Source organism: Sceloporus occidentalis, unplaced genomic scaffold (assembly GCF_023333645.1).
Source record: "Sceloporus occidentalis isolate IW3139 unplaced genomic scaffold, rSceOcc1.0.p SCAF_2, whole genome shotgun sequence".
NCBI lineage: Eukaryota > Metazoa > Chordata > Lepidosauria > Squamata > Phrynosomatidae > Sceloporus > Sceloporus occidentalis.
The window spans coordinates 162,842,405-162,855,263 of NW_028316982.1; the positions used below are offsets into that span (position 1 = coordinate 162,842,405).

Consider the following 12,859-nt stretch of genomic DNA (forward strand, 5'->3'; position numbering starts at 1 on the left):
TATACAATGTGCCATCAGTATCAGCGGGGAATCCGTTCCAGACCACCCGTGAATACCCAAATCCGCAGATGCTCAAGTCCCTTAGTACTCAATGGTGACACCGCCAGATGGCTGCACCACCATTGAGGACACTGGCACTTTGCCCCTGCCCACTCCCTGATGCCAGCCTCGCCGTTCTCACTGTGACAGGCAGCAGGGGTACCTCTTCTTTCTCCTTTTCCCTGCCTCCTCTCCCTCTTCTCCTTTTTGTTCCCCCTCGCTGCTACCCTGGCTCTTTCTCCTCCTCCTTCTTTCTCTTCCTCGCTCTTCTTCCTCCTCTTCTCCTTCACTTTTTCCCTGTCGCCGCTGTTGTGGCTTCTTCTCCTCTTCCTCCTTTTCCTTCATCTTCTCTGCCTTCCTCCTCTTCCTCTTTCCCCCTCCATTGTGTTGCCACCGCTCATCCTCCTTTTCTTCCTCATCCTCCTCTTCCCCACATCCTCCACTTTTTCCTCCTCTTATCCCCTCTGTTGCCCTGCCACCGCTCATCCTCCTCCTCTTCCTCCTCCTCCTCTTCTCTTCTCTGCTCTTCCTCATTATCCTTCTCCCTTCTCTGCCTCATCCGTGCCACCTCCTCCTCCTCCTCTGCCAACACCACCCTCACCCCCCATGAGCTTGCCATTTGCATATGCTCAAATCCATGGATGGCAAGTCCACGGATATAAAGGTCAGACTGTATTGTGTATTTGTAGACTGTAGGTGCGACTACCTTTTAATTGACTGCATGCAATCTGCCCCTTTAGTCCTTTTCTTGTGTGCTGAGGATTGGAGTTAAATACACTGAAAATAAATAGAACAAAACATACCATTGGCTATCCATTTTGCAACAGGTTTTTTGCTACTTCTAAGGTGACCAGAGTTTTCTGTTATCCCCTCAAGTAAGCATTAGCCCAGAGGTGGGCAACTGGCACTCAGGCTGTTATTTGTCTGCATAGCTAAAGGTGAGGGATTATGGGAGTTGCAGTTCAGAAACATCTGGAGGGCCATGAGTTGATGGCTGCTGGTATAGTCTTTAAAACAACATTAGTTCAGCATCTAATGGTGTTGTTGCTATTTATGTTGTCATTGTGCTCCAGCATGGTTATCTCTTGCAAGAAAGATCAACAGAATGGCTGGAGTTCAGTTCAAGAGCCCAGGCTATTGTTGCTTCTGAGTAGAACTTTACTCTTCTACAGTTTTCTAATACAGAAAGTCCTTGAGATATAGTAATGTGCAAATGTTGATACTTGACTAGTGCATTTGTGCTTGCACACTGTTTAATGGCATTTCCAACGTTCGTTTTCCCCCTACATCGAACAGGCACAATGTCAAGAAGTACGAAAAAGGAAGGAACTTGAACTCCAGATACTAACAGAAGCCATCCGCTGTTGGGAAGGAGAGGACATTAAAACATTGGGAAATGTTATCTATATGTCCCAAGTCATGATACAGTGTGCTGGTAATGAGGTATGACAGTTTTACTTTTCCAGTTTTTTCCCCAGGTTGCTAAAATTTTATTTATTTTGACAGTTGCGTAGTAGGGAGAAATGCAGTACACTCCATTGGCAAGTATTTTGCTAATTCCTTAAAAATTATATCTTGTAAATCTGCCTCCTCCATTGGCTTTTTGAATACTCTCCTGATTCCTGTTGTTTACAAAAAGAAAAATTCTTAGGGGTTGGCAAATCTCAGAGTAATTACTGAAGAAAAGTTTTTAAAAGAGAGAGAGAGAGAGGATCTTTCTTTTAAAAACTGAAAACATTTTAGCATAATCTTAACAGATGCATCTAGTACACATTTACTCAGGCTCCTTTGGAGGCAGAACTGGTCAGCTCCTCTTACATTCTCTCCATTTCCTAAAGCAAAGTTTCTCAGTCTGTATCATGCTGGTAAAGTACTTTAGGAGAAAATCCTTATAGTAGTAGCAGCACTCTTTCAAATAATGTCCAAAGCTGCTGCTGTTTGTCTTGTTTTTATTATTTCTAGAAAGGTCAGATGTTTGATTTAATTAATAATGAAGATATAAAAAATGTTTTGGAATATTTTTGTCACATTTCATGTTAATGTTTTATTATGTATGTGATTGATTATTGATTTATTATGTATGTGATTCTCTTTTCTTTTTTTTAAATAAGGAAAAGAATGAAAGATACCTTCTCCTCTTTCCTAACATTTTGCTCATGTTGTCTGCCAGCCCTAGAATGAGTGGGTTTATTTATCAGGTAAAATAAGTTTTAATACAGTTTTGTTTTCGGTTGATATATAAATTGGATTGGATCCAAACTTATTTACACTTAAAATATTCCATCAGAACTAGGATTAGTGGGTTGTGTGTTGAGAATGACTAAGTTTTTTTAAACTGATTTTGATGAGCCAAAATGAAGTCTGGATCCAACCCATTACCTTCAGCTGTTGGGTCATCTGTATTATATGCCTATCAACCTGGACTGCTGTGGTATCTCTGTAAGTGCTTTTAGGATTATAGACTAGAATGTGGAACCTAAGCACGAAGATACTTTTTTCAAGATCATTCAGAAAGTGTCCTCACCATTTGGTGGAAGGAAAATCTCTCATATTTGTTTTTCATTTAAGATCTTTTTTATATCCTAAGTTTATTTAAACAGTGACCTATCTGTGTTTAGGGGAAATTGCCACTGACAGGGATGACCATTGCAAAGCTAGAAGATAGTGAAAATCACAGAAATTCATTTGAAATTTCAGGTAATGTCCTTGTACATTGCTGTTTGCTTTTATTTATGTCATTGTGTACAATAAGAAACACCAAAAACAGAGGTGAGGAATGTGTGGCTGTCCAGAACATGTTGGGTTGCAACTCCCATCATACCTTGCTATCATATTCAGTAATGCAGGGTGATAGGAACTGAAGTCCTTCAACATCTGAAGGACCATTTATTCCCCACTCCAGCTCTGAACCATTTAGTGGTTTGTTTATATGAGTAGCAGGTCAATTCAAACAATTTCTCCTTTATGTTGTTTATATTTTACTCATGAAAACTGGTAATAATTGTATTGATTATTAAATTTAATCTGTTTTTAAAACTCATGTGTTTATTTTCTTCTTTCAATATGAACTCTAAGCATACTTCATTATTTTAAAAAATCCCACTGAACTTAATTAAAACTTAAAAGTACAAGCAACAGTCCAGTACTAAAATCGATTTCATTGTTACTGGGACAAACAAAGAAACAAAGAACTCCAGGGGATTTCTTAAATAGGAAATTCCATAAAAATAGCACACCAGCAGAAAGACTTCCTGAAGTCACCAGAGTAGAGTTTTCTCAGATTATTTCGGGGATGTTAATTAAGGTAAATAATGCTGTTTTAAGATTTAAAGCCTTAAGGACTTTAAAAGCCAAAACCTTGAATTATGCCTGGAAATCAACTGATTCCAGTGAATCTTCACCAGCCCAAAAAGAGCAGTTGTGTTCTCAGCCAAGCAAATTAACATCATCATGACACTCTGACTCAAGCCTAACTATCCACAATGCATATGATTGTTCTCCCTGAGATGCCATCAATATTGTAGGAGGAGCATTGTTCAGTAGGGAGAAAACCTGTAAAACTCTTACGTTTTTGGTCCAAATATGACCTTGCAAACTTACCATAGATACAGTAGCCAACTATTGCTAATTTTTGAAGGGACATAAGAAGGCTAAAGTGTCAACAAAACTCTAATAATATAGATCTAATTGTAAAATTACTTAACCAGAAGTACACTTTTAAAATTATTAGTTTGTGGCAGTATAATGGGGAGAAGAGAGCAAAGGCAAAGTATACTGATCTTTAAAGGGCATAATATTCTATTTTGTTTGTTGCTTTGTGTATAAAGTGTCTTGGTGTTTCAGGAGTTGCTCACATGAGAAGTTCAAAAATGTATGTTTATTGCCCTTCCCTTCTGTTTTGATTCTAGGAACTATGATTGAACGAATACTGGTATCTTGTAATAACCAACAAGATTTGCATGAATGGGTAGACCATCTGCAGAAACAAACCAAAGTAACAGCTATTGGGACTCCTGTTATTAAACCCCATTCTGTGCCATCTCACACGGTAAGAACCATGCGCCTTTAGACCCATTTTTATAAAGGAGTATGTTACCTGTTTCATTTAATGATAGAGCAGAATTGGTGAGTGTATTGAACCATGTTTTCTGTGTTAAAGTCAAGAAGTAATTTTTAAACCAATGTGCATTTGTAACATATTTCTCTAGAGAGTTATGTGCCAAATGTGACTTGCCCTCATGCTACTCTGGTAATGTCTGTGAACAAGAGCCACATGGTCCTGGATAAAGACAGCTGTTTCTCATGCTAACATTGATCCTCTCTGGGGTTTGGTGACACTAGTGTGGAAACCAGTGGTGTCATTTGTCTGACCCAAAGGGGTTCTGGTTATATATGAATTGGTCCTATGACACTGAAAATAATGGTTATTAGGAGAGCTACCTAAAAATACGTAGTCCTTCCCCTATTCAGTTTATTGATGTTATGCTGTTAATACAAGATGACATCTAATAGTTTGATATAGTGTTGGCAACTGTGTAAGTTATAACAAACTTGGTACTGCTTGGATTTCCATCAAACTTCATAATGGCTAGTTGGCATAAATGAAACACAGTAATCCATGCTAGCCCATGAGAGAAGGTCCAGAATCAAAAAATAAACATTGCCGTTCCTTCTTATCATTCTTTTTCTTTGTTCCTATAATCTTTGTACATTTGGCAGCTTCCTTCTCATCCTGTAACACCATCCAGCAAGCATGCAGATAGTAAGCAAATGCCACTAACTCCAGTATACCACACTCTTCCACATCCTTCACATCATGGGACACCTCATACCACTATAAACTGGGGACCCCTGGAGCCTCCTAAAACTCCTAAGCCATGGAGTTTGAGCTGTTTACGACCAGCACCTCCGTTACGGCCTTCAGCAGCACTCTGTTACAAAGAGGTGAGAATGAGAAACCAGGTTAGAAATCTGCATTCATTTCAGCTCATAACTGTGTGCAAGTATGTATGATGTAATTTTATAACTTGTTTTCAGCCAACATTGAGTCAGTAATAAATTACTGAAGGAGTGCTTTTAAATTTAGGAATAATTCTTTTAGTGGATGGGTAGAGGGAGCTTTGAACCTTCTGAGCTTTGAACATCCTGTCGCTTCTGTTGCCATGCAACTTTCCTCTGCAACCACATTTTTTAGAATGGAAGAAAGGAAACCTGTGCTAAGTAGGGAAGTAGTGTCTTTGAGTTGATTGATCATACAGTAGGAAAAAATCTGACCAGATGATTACCATATCTAAAGATAATCTTCATTCGCTGTTAACAGTCCTGCTGTCTTTTGCTGCCCTAGGCCATGTATGCAGGATTTGCAAAAGAAGAGGGAAAGTCCAGAAATGGCCCTTAAAACGAATATTTATGAAGTAATCAGCAGGCTTATAAAAATAATGAAATTTCCAGTTCAAAATTAGCAGATGTTCCTTTGAAAAGAGAAAGCAACATTTTCTGAGACCTACTGGAAAATTATATATTGTGGCACTAAACATGAGAAGGCTCAAGAATGCAACAGCAGAAATCCAGGGAGAAATGTTTTTCCTGAATGATTCTTTTTTTCAAAAAATTTGGGGAAAAGTGGATTGTAGATCGTTTTATTCTAGAATGATAAATAAAATGTTTTAACAAGGTGTTTTATATTGCCAGCTAGCCTTTACTCATCAAAAAATTGATCTTCAAGTATATTAGAACTTGACGGTGGACAGGAACAGAATATAGAAAATGTACAGATATTTCTATCTCTAGGAATGCATTCTATTATTCTGCCATGCATATCACAACAGATTAAGAAATAAACTGACATGTGAAAGCATAGTGACGGTTGCCTCAATGTGGCCAAATCTTCAGCTTCCAGACATCTATGGAAATTACAAAACAAAGGATTAAAAGAAGGAAACTGCTTCTCAGAAATGAGGCTTATGAGAAAAAGAATTTATGATGATATGTCGGTATTAATTATTAAGCTCCATCCACTTTTTCTCAGTTTTATTTCCTGAAAATGAAAGCTGTCTGTGTCTGCTTGACACTGTGGAGGAGACTACATTCAAATGACATAACTTCTTGTTTTAGTTTAATAGCGATGGTTTTCTTTGTTTTCAACTTTAACCTTTTGTCTATTTATTCAAAAAATTACAAATGGAATTTTGATTTCTCAGTTCTCAGGTAGTTGTAGCTGTATTTGTAACAGTTTAAAAGCATTTAAAAAGTAAAATTGAATTAAGGGTGAAGCAGATGCATGGCTTGGAGTGCTCTCTGGCTTCTCCAGCTGCGATCAGCCTGATTGCCTGGGACCGTGGTAACTGGATGGCCCGTTCCAGAAGCTGGCCACTGCCATGGTCCTGAATAGGCCGCTGGCAGGATCAGATTAAATCCTCTACTTTTGTTGGCGGTTTCGAGCCGCCTTGCGCAGCCTTGGAGCACTTTCTGCCCATTTCGAGGATATGCTTTGTCTAAATGCCATGTCCCCAAAGTGTCTGGAAGCCGCTTTATTTGGCCTGTCCATTTTGGGTCCAAGGTACCACCCAGTTAGTAACAGCAACTCCTAAAACTGACACATGCACTTATAGCTTTACAGTAATTAGCTTATGTACATTTAACTTTTCAAAACCTGTTTGTCTTTGTCTACTATTGGTAACTAATGGGCGCTCAGACATGGGCCAGCCTCTGGGTACCTGGGCAGCATGGTGTTTCCATGCCACACACCGCCGGGTTGGCCATGGGCCGAGGCAGGCAGGAAAAGCCACCTTTTTATCGGCCCAAAAAGGAGGGGCTCTTTGTTGCTCCTTTTTCAGCTAGTTGCAAGGTGGATTCGAGCTGCGGCATGTGTTTGCTGTGGCCCCAATCCAGAAGGGGTGGCTTCAAGCTGCCCCTTAAGGACCACCTGTTTTGACCCTAGGTTTTAGGTTTGTATGCTTCTTTCTCCTTTTTCTTATTCAGATTTTCTCTCCCTCTTGCTGATTGGATTAATTATAATTCATTGTTATGGCTGAATCAGGCAAGCTATGTTTTGCACAAACTATAATTTGACCAGGGCAGGGGTGGGAACTAGTTACGTGCAAAGGGAAAATGGAGGCAGGACCTACATGAAATACTGAAGTCTCAGTCTGTTTGGCAGGCCTCTGCCATGTTCTTTAAACACTTTCTTACCCTCTTTTAAGGACAGACCTATAAATTAACATGATTGCTTATTAGAGCCAAAGTGTGTGTATGCATGTTAGCTCCAGGGCTACTGTCTGTGGCCATGTGCCAGAAGGAAAGCGCAAAACCACCTGTCTGTTTTCCATCAGAATGTGAATGTTATCAATAAAGATAAGTTCTCTTGTGATGGATTTCTGGAACGGAGTCTTGAAATTGTCACCAAAAAAGGAAGCATACAGTCTGTGTTAGTCGGGGTTAATAATAACAAATTACAATTTCATTTGTTATGATGCTACCAAAGAAATAGGTTTTTTATTGTGTGCATGTGGTTTTTCCCCTTTTAATTTAACCAGGATCTCAGCAAAAGTCCAAAAACCATGAAAAAACTGCTCCCCAAGCGAAAACCTGAACGGAAACCATCAGAAGAAGAGTTTGCACTGAGAAAAAGTATGTATTTTTTTGGTATGTGAGGGATTGATCTTCTTCTTTTTTCCCCTGCTCAATTCAAAAGGTTGCCATTTGTAGTTTTTTTTTAAAAGGATCTTGTGTCCTTGGATTAGACCTTGGATTAGATTATGTCTGTGAATAGATCTTGTACTCTATACTGAGCACAGAGTGAGTCGTTAATTAGTTCCCATTGACTTTAAGAAAAAAATAGCAGTGGTTATAGAGAATTTGTCCTGGCTTTTTGAGTTTCTTTGCCAGGCCATTTGTCAATGACACTTTTTCCCACTGTATACAGCGGGCCCTCTGCTTATGTGGGGTGTCTGTTCCGGAGCCCCTCGCATAAGGGGAAATCCACATATACTTGTGCCGCATTATTTCCAATGGTGTGTGTGCTCACGGCTCGGGGTGGCACGTGCGTCACGGGCACACATGCCATTGTTTTAATTGCAGCGCAGCTTCTGCGTAAGCTGGAAGCAGCATATAGGTACTCTGAGGTAGTTGTGATTTTAACTATACAAATCATTTGAGGTGAAAATGCAAAATAAATTGATTCCAAAAATGCAGTTTTAGTGAAACCACCTCTTAGAATGAACTATATTCCTTAAAACTCTCTGGACTGACTGAACAAATTCACATACCATGGTAAGCAAGAATCGCTAAGGATGAGTGAGCATTCTCAGGCACTCTGTTGGATCACTCTTCTTGGTTTTTCCAGTCAGCAGAAGTAGTTAGGGAACATCCCATCAGTGATTTCTTTAGCATTATGTCTGAACCAGGGACACAGGCTTGTTACAGTATTAATCAGCTTAAATTATAAGGATATGTACTTGGCTGATGATTCTGGCTCATTCAGAGATGAAATGGCAAAGATTTTAATTGAGAAACACTGCAAAACAAACCATTCACAGACATTTCCAGGTTTGTACTTGTTCCCACTAACAGGACAAATGAAGCAAGTGTAAACAGCTAGTGTACAGTAGAGTACTTGTTTGTTCTTGGTGAACCAGAATTCCCAGCAATTTCTGTTTATGTGCCAATGAGTCCAGTATCTGAAAAACTGGGCTTCATTTACTTTTAATGAATCTGTACTGCCTTCTACTTGTTGCTTTTTTCCCAAAAATTAATTACACTTTTAATATTGTAATTAAATTATGCTATTAATAGACTAAAACATCAAATGTGTAATGAGTTGCTTTAATTCTGTTTTGTAAATGTAGGAAATGTAGGCATAATGTTATAAAACATTAGCCATTATTCCATTGTTGCGTGATTAGGAGTTAATAATGATTGCTATGTCATGAATTGAGAGCCAGCATGGTGTAGTAGTTTGAGTGTTGGACTATGGCTTTGGAGACCAGGGTTTGAATCTCAGCTTGGCCATGTAAACCCATTGGGTGACCTTGGGCAAGTTACACTCTCTCAGCCTTAGAGGATGGCAGTGGCAAACCTCCCTCTGAAGAAACTTGCCAAGAAAACCCTGTGACAGTTTTGCCTTAGGGTTGCCATAAGTTGGAAATGACATAAAGGCACACAACAACAACAACAACAACATGCCATGGAAAAGTTTTTTAAATAATTTCAGTCAGAGATTATGGCTTCAGAGATTTTGGTTCATTTAATAGTACCTTGTTGGTGAAACAATGAGGGCTGGCAACAGTATACGTCGAGCAACAATCATGGTGCAAATTTATCCACAATACAGTTTTGGATGGAGAAATTGCAATGGAGGTTGTTGCAAGGGCATTGACGGGGGAAAGTAGAAAAGTTAAATAAACCAAGATATGAAAAACCCATTTATTGATGCATTTAATTCCTTTGGACAGCCATGCAGCCCCTTCATGTAAGCTAGCTAGCCAAACAGAAAATCTTCTGTTAGCTATAATTTCTCATTTTGTTGAAACCAGAACACTTTGGCTATCAGTTTTGGAATGTAACCAGTGGATAAACTAGTTTCAAACTGTGGGGAAATATCCTGGCTTATTCTGAAGCTGTTAAACATACTTTCTGATTTGTCTGAACCAGGAAGCTTGCTTGAAAGGAAGCAATATTCAAGCGAAGAGTTCCTTCGTGTCTTAGTTTGTTAAGACTTAGGAGATGAGGTTTTGTTCTTTTGTAGGTATGTGCATATCGGTTGGCTATGTTGGTCACAATTTGTTTGTCTGAGGTAATAGTGTAGCCTTAAAATTAGTTTAATCATCAACATGTTATGTTCTCCCCCACCCCCAGGTACTGCTGCATTAGAAGAAGATGCTCAAATACTAAAAGTAATAGAAGCTTACTGCACAAGTGCCAAAACGCGGCAAACATTAAATTCAAGTAAGTTTTAGTGAAATGTCAATACGTTATTGTTCTCCTATTCACACAATAAATAATAACAGTTATGACCACAGTTCTTTGTGCTGGTTGACAAGATGGATGGACATAATATGCAGATAAAGTATATGCATCACAAATACTAGAGATAAATGTTTGTTTCTAAGGTTTTAAATAAAACTTGTTCTGTGCGTTAAGAAATCTTGTGCTTTTGCAACTCATGGTTTCAGTTCACAGATTTAATAATGGAGGTTTGCACTGCACCGATTAGATCTGCAGCCCAAATTCTGTTTATTTCAGATTCATATAAATGAAGTCACTGGAAAGGTCAAAGGAGCTATTCAGGAATAAATGGATTGTTATTTGCCACTATGACTCTAAATCAGTATTTCTCAAACTTGATATGTAGAGGTTAGTTTCTTTTTTTATTTAGAACTGGAAACATGCTTTACTTGGCATGTAGAAAGGTAGGTCTAAGAGATCTTGACCAGATCAGAACAGTGGGCAGGGATTATCCCTTCAAGCCGCAGTAAGAGCCAGGTTGGTATTGCCTCACAGCATCTTGTCTTTTCCTTGGTCCAGTTGGCTGAAGTTCAGAGATGGGACTTCTGTGCAGTTGTGATACTTAAGGGATTTCCTCACACCTGGCTGCTATATCATGGACTATGGTGGGCAATTTCTTGGGTGGTGGTGGTGGTGTAATTAACTATATAATAGCTGCGAAAGGCAGTACCAATGTTACAGGCATCTGTTCGGGTGGGGTATAGAGTAATGTATGCAAAGCTCACATTGCTTCCTCTTGTAGTACAGTGTGCACCCTTTGTATATGCAGGGGATCCGTTCCGGATCCCCCTGCGTAAGGGAAAAAAGGCAGGACTTCAGGTCCTGTTATTTCCTATGGTGCGTTCCTGCGCACCATGCTGCACACATGCCATTAAAAGTGCCATGGCCAGCCATCTGTGTGACCTTGAATCCGTGTATGGCAAGCCCGTATGTGGCCTGGGCATGCTGTATGTAGTTGAAAGCATTTCGGCTCTGAATTAATGTTTCCAATTCTAGAATAATATTTATGTAATCTTGGCCAAACATAAATGTGGTGGCTACTGAACATGCTAAATATGCCTATAGTAGTGCAGCAGGTTTTAGGAAAGTCAAAGCATGTGTTCAAGAATAGGAGGTTTTCATTACCATAACCCCATGGTAGTCCTGTAGAATAGAATGACATATGGATTTGTATTCAGCAAGATAGACATTTATTTCAAACATTTTAGCTGTATTCACAAGGACCAGGCAATGAGCTACATGCATACTATTCATTCTTACTTGAGTTGTTCTATTGGCATGAAAATGAAATATAGTTAGTTCAGCATGTCGTGTGAACCTGGTATCTTGGCTTACTGTATTCTTTCAAAGCCAGGATTTGTAAGGTATACAATGTGGTTTGTAAATAGAGTAACAAGCCAGGATCCTTGATGTAGATGACATGCTAAACAAACCTATTTTGTTTTGTTAAGATGCTCATGCTAGCAGGGGTTCCAAAAAACGAAGAACTGCAGGCACAAATATGTAATTCATTCATTGTTACGCTGTGATCCTCTAGAATCCTATCTCACCATTCTGACAATTGTGGCCTTTTATTTCTACTGGAAAGGGCAGTGGGACATAAATAAATGATAATAGTTCAAATACTGAAGTTTGTTACTAATTAATAATGTCCCTTTTTCTTGGAAAAAAAAGTACTTTTACAAGTAACTATATGTTGAGCCAAGATGCTGTTTTCAATTACTCAGATACATATATCCAACTTACACTGTGTCTTGGGGAACCCAGGTTATTTAATCATAAGCGAGGCTGCAGTGGTGGAAATCCTGTATTGTAAGTAAAACACTGAACCTCATAGGAGACTCTTCTCAGCATGTATTATATCTACTGAAAGGGTGGCGGGAACTCTACTCTGCTAATTGTTCCAGATTGCACAGTTTTGCCATTAATCATTAAGATATACTATAGTTCATATATTTGTGCTCCAAAATTGCCAGTTTGTTATTGCCAGAAACCAATGGAAAGAATAGTGGATTTTCGTTGATTAAAACTTCCCAATGTTTATATTTTGGTGAACATAGTTGAAATTTATTGTAGGACAATTTAAATATTTAGAATGTGTTATATAATCTTTATGGAAAGATCTGTAACATTTGTAAGCCAGAATAATAAATTATTGGTATTTGCTGCAGCAAAGTTGTTGGTGGCTATGTTATATTTTTGTGTCTTATTATGAATCCCTGCAAATTAAGATATGCCTTTCAATTTTACTTTAGTTCTACGCTTACTTTGAAGTAATAGCTATTAGGATTCTATGGGTAATTGCATCAGGGTGGGGCAAAACAAATTGTTGACGCTTTAAATGGTACAACTGTGCTTAGTTGGTGTTTGTCATTTTCAGATATGTATAAGGCGACCTGAAGTGTTATGTGAAAACATCCTTTTTTTAATGCAAATGTGTGCTAACAGAGACACACCACTGGTGCAAAACGTATTTTGCTTTTTTGCTGTTTTCTCCTTTCTATGTATATTATGTAAATATACATAGTGCAATAAATGTCATTGCATACATCAAAAAATCTACAGTTTTTATTTGCATTTATCTGCAATGGAAAAAAAAAGATAATAGCAACTGGATGCACGGCTTCTTTTTTCAAGGCTGCTGATATATATTTATTTCTTTTCAAAAATTATCTCCCACATCTCATTTAACAGAAATTGACAAAGGCAATTGGATTTGGCCCTAAGGTTTGGGATTGAGGTTTGTTGTAGGTATAATATTTCTCAGTCTCTTAATCAGGGTTTAAGAGATTGTGGAGTGTGTATATGTCTGCAC

General features: G+C 38.6%; 1 protein-coding gene across 5 annotated transcripts in view; it reads left to right on the plus strand.

The window, feature by feature from the left end:
- The window catches only part of LOC149319207 (rho guanine nucleotide exchange factor 7), a 121,798-nt gene that overhangs the window by 73,516 nt on the left and 35,423 nt on the right, over positions 1–12,859 (plus strand). For all 5 annotated transcript variants that reach the window (XM_089511276.1, XM_089511278.1, XM_089511277.1 and 2 more), the window contains 7 exons: positions 1,336–1,482; positions 2,151–2,237; positions 2,658–2,736; positions 3,948–4,087; positions 4,759–4,983; positions 7,575–7,668; positions 9,895–9,984. In XM_089511276.1, coding sequence (XP_089367402.1) covers positions 1,336–1,482; positions 2,151–2,237; positions 2,658–2,736; positions 3,948–4,087; positions 4,759–4,983; positions 7,575–7,668; positions 9,895–9,984 — 862 coding nt within the window. The remainder of the gene's footprint in view (positions 1–1,335; positions 1,483–2,150; positions 2,238–2,657; positions 2,737–3,947; positions 4,088–4,758; positions 4,984–7,574; positions 7,669–9,894; positions 9,985–12,859) is intronic.